Source organism: Heloderma suspectum, chromosome 4 (genome assembly GCF_057233095.1).
Source record: "Heloderma suspectum isolate Gila_16-S chromosome 4, 16-S_ref, whole genome shotgun sequence".
Lineage (NCBI taxonomy): Eukaryota > Metazoa > Chordata > Lepidosauria > Squamata > Helodermatidae > Heloderma > Heloderma suspectum.
Window position 1 is genome coordinate 195,537,725 of NC_139461.1, and position 15,443 is coordinate 195,553,167.

At 41.1% G+C, this 15,443-nt stretch overlaps 1 protein-coding gene across 1 annotated transcript; it reads right to left on the reverse strand.

The window, feature by feature from the left end:
* Nucleotides 1–964: 964 nt before the first annotated feature.
* F3 (coagulation factor III, tissue factor) lies at nt 965–14,857 on the reverse strand. Its single transcript, XM_084851862.1, has 6 exons — nt 14,613–14,857; nt 9,219–9,333; nt 7,152–7,333; nt 5,478–5,659; nt 4,490–4,649; nt 965–2,491 (listed from the first exon to the last, which is right to left on the reverse strand). The coding sequence occupies exons 1-6, from the start codon at nt 14,713–14,715 to the stop codon at nt 2,346–2,348; spliced, it is 888 nt and encodes a 295-aa protein (XP_084707988.1). The 5' UTR covers nt 14,716–14,857; the 3' UTR covers nt 965–2,345.
* Nucleotides 14,858–15,443: the final 586 nt, after the last annotated feature.

Consider the following 15,443-nt stretch of genomic DNA (forward strand, 5'->3'; position numbering starts at 1 on the left):
CACTTTTTGCTCATATACACTTTCAGTAATAGGTGTTCTTGACTGGATCTGAAATAGTGGCAAATTCAACTGGCACAACAGAGCAGTTCAATTATGCCAATAAAGGTAATTGCAGATCTATGGAACTGATGGTATTCATTGTCCTGGTGCTAGTGTTAATTACACTGTGCAACTTGAACATAACTAGCACAACGGGAAAAGCAGTGAGTTGCTGATGGAATTTAGCGGTGTGGTGGCAAGAAAGGGGTGATTTTTTCTTCAAAGTAAGGTGTACACGGTGTGGCAAACTTCAGCAGCAAATCACAGCTTTTTCCCATTGCAATAGTTATGTTGTTCAAGCATTGGTTTACTCCATGCCACACTAGTATTGCTTCAGCATAGAATGTAGAGCTGGCTCATTGTGTGGGAATAAGGGAATGGGGTAGCTAAAATCCAGCTGTTGATGATGCTAGTGCAATGTCAGTAACAGTAGCGCTGGAACAATGTTGGATACTACATAGAGACTCCAATCGAATGTAAGCTATTCCGCAATATTTTGGTCTGATAGGTTTTTTGTACCAAGCTCCCTTCGACTAAACCAGGCAGCATCAGGAGTGTAAGAAGGGGAGAGTTCAGAGGAAAAGAAATGCACTAGCTCGCTAATCTTACACTGTGTGTGTCAGTCAGTTGTGCAATGTCATAAGCTATTTGTCCTACATAATCACATGGGCCATGTTCCAAGTTAAGCTCATAATCACATTCTTTTCATTATATGATTATATGCTTTAGCCTGTGTCTAATCAGGAGCTGAGTTTACTATACTGGAAACATATTAACCTCTACCATTCCTAAACAAGATCTTAATTTCTATAAATGTTGCTATGGAGAGCAACTATGAATCTATCGCACGCACGCACACACACACACACACACACCATAAAATAGATTAAGCACTATAAAATTTCTTCTATATCCAGACTGATTTCCAATGCAGGATGAATTTTATATCACCAACTACAGGGTACATGCTTAATACATAATTTCTTGCAAAAAGAGTATGACATTCTATTGTCAGTGCTATCTAAATTATTATTATAGTTAATAACGCTTGGCAACTGTTTGTGTGTGCCAGCAGTGCCAGGTTTAGAAACTGTGGGTTAGTGGGAACAAATGGAGCATGGTTGTTTCACTCTGTCATATCTGGCTCTAAAAATAATGTTTTAAAAGTTTGTTATAGATTTTTGCCAGTGCAAGATTTTTCCTGTGCTTCAAAGGGTCTCCTACTCCACCCCACACTGGTACTGCTTCAGTGCATAATGTACAGCTGGCTCATAGTGTAAGAATAAAGGGAAGAGGTACCTAAGATCCAGCTGTTAATGAATTCACAGCCAAGTAACTTATTCTGGTTCTTAAAGGGAAAATAATGATATGCTTTCCCACCCTCTAGTTTCTAATTTAATCCTATATTTCAACTGTAACCCTGCAGGCAGGGCCCTTCTTGACTTTTAAAATGTACAATAACTAGTACATATTAGGCATGCATTTAAATCATTATTTAACATTTGACAATGGAATAATTTTTTGCCCAATCAAGAAACATGCTGTTTTCATTACTCCCAATTACCTTTATTTCTGTAAAAATCATATAAAATAAATTACTGCAATATATACAAATATAAACTTCCATTCATAAAAATCATAAATATATTAACATTGATTGTAGTGGGAACCTCAAAATCACATCACCTATGTTTACAGACATATGCAATTTGAAGAAGTTAGGTTTGTCTCAGTTAATAATCAGTATATATTTAAAGTGCTAAACCCTGATACATAAATTAATATGTACAGGACATCATACCTATTAAAGACGGCTGCCAATAATGCAAGTTATCAACTTTGTAAACATTTCCAAAAGTCTGTTTCAAAACAGAAAAAATCTGTCTAAAAGTTGATAGCAGGTACCTTGATCTGGCATATTCTAATGTTTAATATTGGTTTGCAGCATGACACCTGATATGAAGTCTATCAGGCAGTTAAAAGCCCTTTCTTATAACATTTTATAACCCGTACCAACTGATGTACCCAGAACACCTGATCTAAAAAAACACCAAAAGTGCAGCAGAAACAGTAGCATTTTCAACACACCTGTCAGTTAACATATTTAAAACAGTTCTCATAGTTGTTACTGACAGAAACTCCATAAAAGCAGGCTTTCAAAGTAGTGTATTAACTAACAGTTTCACAGAAACAATGAGCGTCCCTTGATTTAAAGTTATTATTGCTTCCACAGGTAAGAGAAGAGTTTCTTATGGAGTTAGGAACAGCAGTTTGTAGTGATAATGCAGACTTGAGCTTTCCCACGCCTACAAATTTGGGGGCATGTTCTCTTTTTTCGTTGTTGCAGATTTTGCCCTTGTGCATTTGTACACAACCACAGACAAAATGATAATGAGAATGAGGACTCCAACTGCACCAGCCGCTATTATGAGAATTGACTCAAATTCAAGACCTGGAGAGGAAAGAAGAGGCAGGGTCAATTGGAGAACATGTTACTTTCATACAACAGCCTGTGGCTGTGTTCTTTGGAATAAAACTAAACCGGGTTCTGATCATGAAATATGTTGAGCCATTTTCCTTGAATGAGCCATTTTCCTTGAATGAAAGCTTTAGGGCCATAACTGGGGGCAGCACACAATTGTTTAATTATATGTCTGTTACTTTCATAAAGCAGGGGTCCTGTTTTAACATGAAGAGAGATATGTGGGCAAAGGGAACTGAATGCTTCCGCACCGTAGTTCTCCATGCTTTATTGCTCCAGACACTTTTCTCCCCAGCCCAGCTCACTTCCAGTACTGGAACTGGGCTAGGAGAAAAGAGCCTGAAGTGGTGGAGCATGGGCAGTTAAAGGGAGGGGAAGGTTCAGCTCTGTTCGCCCACACACTTTGTCGATGTAAAAATTACTTTCCCATCCCACATACCAGGAGTAAATGTGTAGAACAGGGGAGCATAACCTTTTTGGCCCCGAGGGCCACATTGGATGTCTGCCTGTCTGCCAGGGGCTGTAGACATGTGCACACATATGCATTCACATCCATCCCATACACACTCCCCCCCCCCACACACACACTTTCCCCTCCTGCCCCAGACAGGGCTTTGCCTGGCTAGCACTGCCAAAGGACATCCCAGGCTTTCCCTAGCTAACACTAGTGCAGGAAACAGTTCCCTTATCTCCTATATCTCAGGACAGATCAGACATAAGGGTTTCCCTTGCTAGATGCCTCCACTAACAAGGAAAACCATAGCTCAGGTCTGCATGGCATCACTGAAAGCAGAGGTGGGCCACAGGCAGCCCATGGGCTGTGCACCCCGGATGTAGAACAACAACAAAAAACTGCTGCTATTATTCATGTCTAATTGGTTTTTAGTTCTCACTGAAGGCATGCTGCTTTAGTGTGGAATAAGACCCTCTGTTAAGCATGATGCGTTTTTTGAAACCACATCATCATTTAAAAAACATGCAATATAGATTCACTCCAGTGACAGATGTTGGGCTCCTATTACAGCCTGACTACACGTTCAGAGCAATGATATGAAATAGCCCTTCAAGGACATTGCCATTTCAGGTGAGATCATATGACTGAGTAGACCTCCATGTCTAAGGCTTCAAACATATGCACACTTGCATGGGAGAACATTCCATTAAACCCAGTAGGTTTTACTTCTGAGTAAGCTTACACAGTATTGTGGTACATAGTATATCGGGGAGACGGCCCCTAGCTTAGCCTTTTCCTTGACAATCTAGTTGTCTGTACAAAGAAGATGGTGGGACTGTTCACACAAAATGCTAATCCACACTCAGTGACTGAGTGTGGGTTGTTTTGAACTGTGGGTTGTTTGTTGAATCATGGGTTAGTGTGTGGTCTGAATGCACCACGTTTTCCACAGGGTGGCTTATTGTTAGCAATGCTGTGAACAACCTCAAAACAAACCATGGATTCTCAAGGTGGCTTGTTTGAGAAAAATAAGCCACACAGCATGGTTAACACATCACCCTGGCTGCATTCAGACAACACGATAACCCACAGTTCAACAACTCACCCCCATTTCAAAATAGCCCACACTCAACTACTGAGTGTGGGTTAGTGTGTTGTGTGAACAGCCCTGATGTTACACTGTGGAACATTCCCCCCCCCAAAAAAATTCTGGTGTTGTGATAGTTTTGAATGTGCAGCTCAGCACTTAGAAAAAAGAGTTTGTGAAAGAAAGGAAGCAGTCAGGAAAAAACAATAGCATTTTGGAAAAGGAAACTGCATGACACTCTGCAGTGCAAACTTCATAGCAAATGGAAACAGTAAAGTGGTGAATGCACTCAGTGCTCTCTTTATATGGCTGTATATTAGAACTCAGGAAAACATATAAGCTGAAATCCATCAGTAAGGTTTTAAAGTAATTTGATAGGAATGGCTTACATATTTAAGACAAAGTTTTTGCGGTCACCTATACATACCATCCAACGTCTTCCTGTCAATACTAGTACATTTTTCAGCACTTCTTTGACCATTACGATTATGTATGCGTGACGGAATAGTTGCTTGGACAAAGAAGCAGTAGTTCTTCCCTTCATCAATGCTAAATTCAAACTGGTTGCTTTTTGTGCTTAGCTGTTTCTGCAAGCAGAAAAAAAATATTTAAATATATATTTACAAGTATTGCAGCTCTTCACACTGAACACAGATTGCAAAAAACCCAAAGCATGTAAGAAAAAAGGATTCCTAAATTAATATTCAGAATTTGTTTTTGTTTTTTAAATGTGAGTGAAGGCATGGGATGAGTTTTCAAGTAAATAGTTATATACCTGGCTAAGATAAAGCCATTAAGATAAATTTGCTTGTAAAAACTGGAACAGATTTAAGGAAGAACATTAGCACCAACATCTATATTTTAGTGATCAATGAATGACACCTTGTTTTGCAAAAATGTGTGTAAAAATAGCAAGACAAAAATTTAATACAAAATAAAATAAATATTCAATCTGGGCTCTCACTTTCTGTCCAAATACATTAATTGTGAACTATATTTATTGCAAGTTGTATTTATTTGTTCATTATTTAGATTTATTCCCTACCTTTCAAATACATTTCAGAAGTTAAAAACCTAAAAAGCCTGGGAAAATTAAAAAGGTCTTCACTTGGCACTGGAAAGACATCAGAGGGGGCACCATGCAAGTCTCTCTCAGGAGTGCCTTTTAAAGTTGGAGCACCAACACCGAAAAGGCCCTCTCCCCAACAGTCACTTGCCATACCTCAGATGGAAAAGGTCTCCTGATAAGATCCCAAGTACTGACCATTTTTCTTTTGACATTTTTTCTTATGCTACAGCTAATGTCTTTTAAATAGAAGTTTTGTATATATGGACACCTCGTAATCTGCATTTTACTTATTATAAAATGTTAAGAAAATGACTAAAGCCCCCAGAAATTGAAAACAGATGCTCACCTTTCCTGTACTTTGGTCTTTCCAATAGGTCAGTGTGTATTCTAGATCGCCTCTGAATATGTCCCTGATATTTTGAAAGCTTCCATTATCAAATCTTATTGCTGTTAGTTGATCCTCTATCTCCACTTTCAGAGTTTTACCTTTTTGTTCAAAGTTTTTGATTGTTGGCATTCCGATCTCAGCTAGAAGAGAAACATTTTCAGATTATGCCCAGAGAAAGATTTAAAAGTAACGCCTAATGTGTTTTTATAACCAACACACAAGTTAACATTTCAGTACACTCACAATACAGTCTAAAGAGATGGATTTATCACCACATAGGGCCTGATCCTATGACTGATTTGCTCAGTGCATGAGCACATACAGTAAGGTGCACACCCAGTAGCCCAGTTCACACGTAACGATCACCCATGGGTTATTTAAACCATGGGTTGCTGGAACCATGTGGGAATAAGCGAGGGCACGGCCTCCTGCCCACTGCCACTTCTGCTTTGCATCCACTTTCAGCAACAATCTATGAACACCCCATTCCTGGGTTGTTAGTCATGATGTCTGAACTGCGCACCCTGGGTTGTTGAGAAAGAAACAACCCAGAATTTGAACCTGTTGTTTACTGCTGGGTTAAAACTCTGGGTTGCTTGTCTCTAAACAACCCAGAGTTCTGGGTTTGCACATCACATCAAACAACCCAGATACAGGGTGTTCCTGGTTTGTTGCTGAAAGCAGATGCAAAGTAGAGGCAGCAAGTGTGCAGGAAGCAGCATGCTCAATTGCTCCAGTGTAGCCCCACCAATTCATGGGGTAAACAACCAGGGAATTGGCATTACATGTGAACCAGGTCAGTGTCATAAACCATTATGTTACTGGCAAAAGAGAGCCATTACAAGCCCTGGGCAGGCACTGCTCCACATATTTTTGTGATCACCAGCTGACCGTGCTTCCTCTCCAAATGCCCAGCTAGTGTTAGTTAGAATGTCTGTATAAGAACTTACATGCTTATTTTAATGTATTTTTATGCCACCTTTCAGAACAAAGATTCTTCCAAGGTGGCTTATAATCAGTGTCATTAAAACATTTAAAAATATAATGTATATTATAGGTATACAGATTCGCATAGATGTGGATCCTAGAATACATACACTGAGAAAATGCAGTGCTAAAAGCTATCCCAGACAGAAAAGTCTGGAGGAGAAATTACACATTATCCCTTGTGAAATTACACATTATCCCTTGTGACAATTTCCAAATCAAAATGGTTGCTGTTATGCACACATTATGCGGAGAATTGCAGGTACTGATATTTCCCCCACCCCATGGAGAAAAAAAAGGAAAAAGAAGGGCAATATTGACTTGGAAAATGGTACAGAAGGAAAGAGTTAGATACTCCCTCTCACTTCTATGAAATTAGTCTCCCACTTCCGCTCCCCACAGCTGCATTTCATTAAATGTTATGAGATCCTTTCATGGATTTTGTGCTTAACATGCATGTTGGCCCTTAACAATGAATTTCAAAACTGCAAAGTAGTCAGGAAGAAATGCCTCCCTATGTGCCTTCATACAGATCTGGTGCACGATAAGTATCTGAAGAGGCTGCTGTTTGTAATTCTTGGAATCCTGTGCACATGGGGCGGGGTGATGGAGATGGGACAGACACAGAACTAATTTTCTACCTACTTTGAATGTAAGGTGTGAACTGTGGAGAGATTCCATAAGGGCTTTCAGAATGATCTTCTGAATATGGCACTTCAGAGTATATGCGAGCACGGTAGTTATCTCTTACATCCTTCATCTGGTTAGTAACATCACATTCTGTTTTGTTAGTAAGGATGCATGTTTTTTTCCGATCAGATAGATCCCTGTAAAGACCAAGACAGTAATGCAGATACTGTAATATTTATCCACAGAATTATATGTGAGAGGAGAGTGTGGTTCAACGAACTGTGGGGGTCAGAAGGAAATGGCCAAGTGCATAATTTTCATCTTGACCTGAATAGTCACACAGCATGCTTGGTCATGTTTTGAAAGATGGTGCAACCAAATTAACAAAACTAGCAGCGATCCTGCCGGTCTGTTATAATATGCAATAAAGAGTATACTCAGGAAAATACCAACTCAGCACAAATTAGCATGACTGTGAATTAATAATAGGCACTTTCAAGAAACTTGTGGTCTTAGAAGCACCTTCACAGGTATACTTACAGTGCAACTCTGTTAATTAAAGAAGCTTTAGCTAACTGGAAACTACACATCTTTGATCCTTTTGTTTATTTTATTTATTGATTAGATTTATTAGCCACCCATCTGGCCGGCTACCCACTGATATTCTGTACTATTAGTAATTAACAACAATTAATAAGAGTGGTGTAATGTTTAGGTACACACAGCAAGCATGATACACTTTGTTGTGTATATGCACAGCAAGCATGAAATTTCTTATTAGCAACATTAGCTGGTTTGGGATAGGGCTTTTAATATAGATACCACAAGCTACTGTCCCCTGAAAGGGAAGAAAATCAACCACGAAGATCTGAAATAAACACAGTACTATATTCATCAGAATACTTATACCATTTCCCTCCAGGCATAGCATGTTGAAAATGAAGTTCTACCAATAGTGACTGTGTTTCCATAAGGCACAATCCACCGACCACTAATCTTAGACAACCTATTTTCATTTTATGAAGTCTATTCCATTGAGATAAATGGACAATTTACACTGGCAATACTTGGCTGACTGTAGTAACATCTAATCATAACCTTCAAGGAATGTATTGTAGTGTTTGCCATTAACTTTTGGTGAATTAATCTAATTATTAACTCACCAAAAGTTAATGACAAACACTACCATACATTCCTTGCAAGTTACAAAGTACTATGCTACTTAATTTAGTATTGTCTGACAAGAGCATTATTTGCTTCCACCATTAAAAAACCCCAATCCCTATGGTAGAAGTATTAATTTTAGGTATTTTACATCTTCCCCTATTTAGCTGATCTGCTGTTGTAGAAAGATGAGCTCCGAGACAATTAATGCAGGATTCCGAAAGCCATGCAGAGTCTAAAGGCATTTTCTCATTAGCAATTCTGCCAAGTCTGCTGCTTGGATCCTATGGTTCAGTTACAGTTCAGTTCAGTTATTACAGGTGAACATACTACATACTACACACCTGCAGGGCAGTGCATAGCCCAATGAGTGAACTATACACTGGTACAACACCACTGTCATCACAATTGTGGATTGGCATCCATATGCAAGCTTGTTCTTAAAGCCAACAGTGCCTTGGTGGCAGAAAGTGGGGGAAAGAAAGAAAATATTGGTCCATTTAGGATCAAATCCTACTTGAATTGCATGTAGGAAATGGACTTAACTAGAACGTCAAGGAAATCAGAAGGATCTTTTACATAAAGTGGAACAAAACTGAAATTCTAGGCAGACTTTTTTGAACTTGAGATCAGAAAGTATCAGATCTCATGTCTTCTTCCTGAAATTTGCATTTGAGTGTGTGTGTGTGTGCGTGTGTGCGCGTGTGTAAGTAAGCATCAAACAGTAGCATTATGAGAAGCCAGTGAAACAATTTATGCTTATTTCCAAATAGATATGGCTAAAATCAGGCTAGACCCCTCATGGCATTCTTCATATCTACGTATAGTTTTTCATCTCCCTCCCATCACCACCATTAAATAAGATCAGCCAAATCAGCCAAAAAAAGAGAAATGGAAAAACCACCAAATGTAACTTACCCATCTATTTCAACGGTATAAAAATAATTTGTTGGCTCAGGCTCCCAGTGCAGCAGTGTCTTAAAATTGATGGATGACCAAGTAATGTTAACAGCTGTCAATACTCTAGCATTGCCTTTAAAAAAGAAAAGAATACGCAAAACCATAATTAGACACATAGCGTTTGACTTGCCCCACATACTACAAATGACTATAGGTGTAATTACACCACAAAGATCAGCTTTACGGTCAATATCAAAATCAGATTGATTATGTACTTTGCAGCCAAAGATGGAGAAGCTCTATACAGTCAGTAAAAACAAGACCTGGAGCTGACTGTGGCTCAGATCATCAGCTTCTTGTTGCAAAATTTCGGCTGAAATTGAAGAACATAGGGAAAACCACTAAACCATTCAGGTATGACCTAAATCATATCCCTTATGAATATACAGTGGAGGTGAGGAATAGATTTCAGGGATTAGACCTGATAGACAGAGTGACTGAGGAACTATGGACGGAGGTCCGTAACATTCAGGAGGCAGCAACTCAATCCATAACAAAGAAAAAGAAATGCAAGAAAGCAAAGTGGCTTTCTGAAGAGGCTTGACAAGTAGCTGAGGAAAGAAGGGAAGCGAAAAGCAAGGGAGAAAGGGGAAGATATATCCAATTGAATGCAGAGTTCCAGAGAAGAGCAAGGACAGACAAGAAGGCCTTCTTACATGAACAATGCAAAGAAATCGAGGAAAACAATAGAATGGGAAAGACTAGAGATCTTTTCAAGAAAATCGGAGATCTCAAGGGAACATTTTGTGCAAAGATGGGCATGATAAAGGACAAAGAAGGCAGGGACCTAACAGAAGCAGATGAGATTAAGAAGAGGTGGAAAGAATACACAGAAGAACTATACAGGAAAGATCTGAATGTCCCTGATAGCCATGATAGTGTGGTCACTGAACTTGAGCCAGACATCCTAGAGAGTGAAATTAAGTGGGCCTTAGGAAGCATTACTAACAACAAAGCTAGCGGAGATGACAGTCTTCCAGCTGAGCTTTTTAAAATCCTAAAAGATTATGCTGTTAACGCGCTGCACTCAATATGCCAACAAATTTGGAACACTCAACAGTGGCCACAAGACTGGAAAAGGTCAGTTTACATTCCAATTCCAAAGAAGAGCAATGCCAAAGAGAGTTCAAACTACCGTACAATTGCGCTCATTTCACATGCCAGCAAGGTGATGCTCAAAATCCTACAAGCTAGGCTTCAGGAGTATGTGAACCGAGAACTACCGGAAGAACAAGCGGGGTTTCGAAGAGGCAGAGGAACTAGAGATCAAATCGCCAACGTTCGCTGGATCATGGAGAAAGCAAGAGAATTCCAGAAAAACGTCTATTTCTGCTTCATTGACTACGCTAAAGCCTTTGATTGTGTGGATCACAACAAACTGTGGCAAATTCTTAAAGAGATGGGAGTACCAGACCACCTTACCTGTCTCTTGAGAAACCTGTACGAGGGTCAAGAAGCAACAGTAAGAACCGGACATAGAACAACTGATTGGTTCAAAATTGGGAAAGGAGTACGACAAGGCTGTATATTGTCGCCCTGCTTATTTAACTTATATGCAGAGTACATCATGAGAAACGCCGGGTTGGATGAATCACAGGTCGGAATTAAGATTGCTGGGAGAATTATCAACAACCTCAGATACGCAGATGATACCACCCTAATGGCAGAAAGTGAAGAGGATCTAAAGAGCCTCTCATTGAGGGTGAAAGTGGAGAGTGCAAAAGCTGGTTTGAAACTCAACATTAAAAAAGCTAAGATCATGGCATCTGGCCCCATCACTTCCTGGCATACAGAAGGGGAAGAAATGGAAGCAGTAACAGATTTTACTTTCTTGGGCTCCAAGATCACTGCAGATGGTGACTGTAGCCATGAAATTAAAAGACGCTTGCTCCTTGGGAGGAAAGCTATGGCACACCTAGACAGCATAGTAAGAAGCGGAGACAACACCTTGCTGACAAAGGTCTGTATAATCAAAGCTATGGTTTTCCCAGTAGCAACATATGGCTGTGAGAGCTGGACTATAAGGAAGGCTGAGCGCCGAAGAATTGATGCTGTCGAACTGTGGTGCTGGAGAAGACTCTTATGAGTCTCCAGGACTGCAAGGAGGTCAAATCAGTCAGTCCTAAAGGAAATCAACCCTGAGTGGTCATTGGAAGGACAGATCCTGAAGCTGAAGCTCAAATATTTTGGCCACCTAATGCAAAGAGAAAACTCCCTGGAAAAGACCCTGATGCTGGGAAAGATTGAAGGCAAAAGGAGAAGGGGACGGCAGAGGACGAGATGGCTAGATAGCATCACCAATGCAATGAATATGAATTTGAGCACGCTCTGGGAGAGAGCGCAGGACAGGAAGGCCTGGCGTGCTCTGGTCCATGGGGTTACAAAGAGTCGGACACGACTTAACGACTGAACAACAACAACAACCCCAAAGCTTACAGATGGTGCTGAGATCCATAATCCCTCTCAAAGAGCTACAGTTTTCTGGGGAGAGGGAATGACTGTTCCCAGTCTGAGAGTATAGGTTATTGTAAGGGATTCAGTCTCACTGTGTTCATGCTAGAGGTAGTCTATCAATGGCTACTAAGTCATGATAGGTATATAAAACATTCGCTGCTGGTGAGAAAAAAACAGGAGATGGCAGCTTCCTTCATTCACTGCTTGTTGGCTTCTGAGGTTGGCCATTATGGGAAATGGGATGCTGTATTTGATGGAACATTGACTCTTATATTTGTGCCATAGAAAATCCTTTTTCAATGCTGAGTATCCACAGACATTTCCCTTAATTTTGCTTCACTTCCAGTCCAATTTCTTTTCTGTTCATCGCATTTGTATGTTTCTCACAACCACAACTATACAACAACATTGTTGGATTATTCTAGGAACGTTTTGTAATTTTCCTAAGACCTTAAGCCCATTTGAATACTTAACAAGAATGTTTTAGAACAGGTTTCCCAATTTGCTCACTCCTCAATATTAACAGATGAAATTCTTCTATGTGGGTTAGTTTAAGTCACCAAGATTTTTTGTTTAGAAATGTTTTCACAAACTTTTCTCTTTATGTTGTATTCTATCAGTATGAACTCACTGATAGCATGGTGTATTTTGCTTCTGTTACTATGACCATTTCTTACACTGTGGCTGTTTACAAAGAGGATGTACAGCTTAGTAAATGTTCTTAACAATTATTTCTAGAACAGATCTGTCAATGCCCTGATGTTAAACTAAAATAAAAATACATGGGTGCAATGTTTGAATTTGAAATTGCTCTGGAATTCCCTCAGTCTTAAAAAACCCAAAGTGCAGGAATGATATCATAATACTGTAATTACACCCAACTAAAAACCACAAAGGTGATCTAATTAGCTAGCTTTAGATGGTTGTCAGACTGGACAGCCATTGTGAACTGCCAATAAATCATGAACAAACAATAAAACGATTTGCAACAAAGAATGTAAAGTGTTAGAAATAAACATTCAAGAACAATATTTTAGAAGACCCTTGTAATATTAAGATTTTACTAACCACTCCCAAGGAAAAGCCATTTTAAACAATAAACACAGCTCAGCAAGTCCACTTCTGAGGCATCCAGCAATCAGTTCACACATTGCACAGGAACAGATCAGAACGATGTAAGCCTTTAAATTTCTCAAGATTCCACGTTCTACCACCTGTTCAGGGCAATACATTCTTTTACGGAAAAGCAACCCCAAATATTCATGTCTAGGATATCAACACTAACCAACTTCTGAAATCACATACAACTGTTAAACCACAGAACTTCCAAAGGACATACAATCTGATGCTGTTCCCAGAAGAAATTATTTGCTGGCACGACAGGTTTCCCTGGAATTAACTGCCCCTAGTTACAAATGATGCAGCACACTAGAAAACATCCGAAGTGCATACATTCCAGTTTAACTTCAAGGGACAAAATGGTTTCATGGAAAACAGATGAGACACACCTGCTTTTGATGCAACCCAAATAACAAAATCCACATCATGCCACATAGGGCAAGTTGGGAATAATGCAATAAGCCACAAAGCCTCCAGAGAATTCACATTCTGGTGTCCTTTTAAACAATAAACTATTTGGTGAAAAAACTGGTCAGAACGCCAGGTTCCAAGGCATCCTAATACCAAGTCTGACAAGTCATACAGGATAAATGGGAACAATGCAATGAGCGCCAACTTTTACCAAGATTTTCATGGCTATTTTTCTTATATAAAAATAATTTATTATTGCCTCAGATAGATGGGCACTGGAAGATAGATTTTTTGGAAATTTAGCGGCTGTACACCATCTGCTATTAAGCTTTATGTGGCTTACCCATTTGGTAGATCCGTATGCCTTAAAACATGGTAAACAATTCTGTGCTGTTTTTGATTTAAAAACTGGTTCTGCCTGCAGAAGGAGTATAGAGATGTCAGAGGAATCCACAACAGATTCAAATGACTCTGGATTTCTATGAATCCAACCTGTGGATTCTGGAGCACACCAGTTTTTTCTGAGTTGTGCAGATTCCGCAGAATTGCATGCCAGTTTTGGGGGGATTTGTGCAAATAAGCACTTGAGCTAATGCACATTAGCGCTAATATCCATTAGTGCAAGTGCACATTTGTGTTACTGCGCATTAGCGCTAATGCACACTTGTGCTAGTGCATATTAGCACAAGTGCACTCTTGCACAAGTGGAATTCTCATACATCCCTAAAAAAAAATCTGATTCTGCCAATGAGTAGATGACAGAAGGAAAGATGGCAGATAATCTATGAAACACAGATGGAACGGATTTCACAAAAACTGTAAATCCCTGAAGGAGTAATAAATTTTTTAACACTGCAAGGCATGCACACCTAAAATATTTGTTCTGGAGTGTCTTTTAACATCTCCCATAACACTTTTTTTATTTTATTTTTTAACAAAAGGGCCAGGGCAGCACTATTCAGGCGCTTTTCAGCCCCCCTGTTTGGGAAGAGTAAAACTCTTATTTTAATCCAATCCTAAACTGATCTCAGAAATTAAGCTCTACTGATTTCAGTGGAACTTGCTCCCTAGAAAGCGCGCTTAGGATGGCTGCCTTAGTCTGCTCCAGCAAACACAGAGAACCTTGGCACACCTCAATGACTAACACCTTTACTGTGGCATGAACTTTAACAGCGGCATGGAAAACAGGTAAGCTCCACAGGCAAGAAAATCCAACACCCCCTCGAGTAAACTCTACGAAGCGCGCCGCGCCCATTAGTATGGGGGCGCAGAGTGCGCGGGGTTCGCTGCGTCCCCGCCGTTCCACGAGGTAAAGCGCGCAGGTAGCAGCGCGCGCGGTTCCCGTTTGGCGCGCGGCATTTCACTCACCGGAGCGGAAGCGTACCAGGGCAAGCAGCGCGCAAAACAGCAGCGCTCGGCTATACCGCGCGGGCGTCGCCACCCTCGAAAAGTACCGTGCGGCCGCCGCCATCCCGTCCAGCTGCAGGAAAGGAGCAAAGGGAGTCCAGCAGAAGGGCGACGCTCAGGTAGAGCCTGTGTGGCGGCCGAAGCGCAAAACTTCGGGCGCGCGCGCGCGTGTGTGTGTGCGGGTGAGAGAGACAGAAAAATTAGTCCAGAAGAAGCTGGTGCCTCCTCTTTTATAATTCCAGCCCCCGGCCGGCCGCCCCCCCGGAAAGTCCTTAGCACACAAGAGGATGGTGAAAGGCTGAGTCACCTCGTCGCTGGCTGTGAATCAGCTCCCACGCCCCGCTAGGCAGAGAGCCGCTCCTTTTGGCCAGGATGTGGGGGCCAGGTGAGCGGCGGTGGCTTTCCCGCCTTCTGCCAAGGTACCTTTGTCTGGGGAAGGAGAAAGAGGTGGAGGGAGGAGAAGAGAAGGAGCCGAAGAAGACGCTCGCGACGACTCTCCCCGGGACGGCGGGGGGGGGGGGGGCTACAGCCCGCCCGGGCTGCTTCTCTGCCTTAGCCCGCCCCCTTGTTATTTCCCATGACCGGCTGCACTGCAAAGGACACGACCCCGACGCCGTAGAAAAGCGGCTTCCATTCCCGGCCGACGAGAGAAAGGGGAAGAGGAATTGACCGAATGAGCTGCAAGCATGCGGGACCCGCCTCCCCTGTCTGGTATCATAGGGCTGGATTCAGATTTAGCCATGCTTAGAGGAGACCCACTGAAATCTGCAGGACAAGTAAGGAATTACTGAA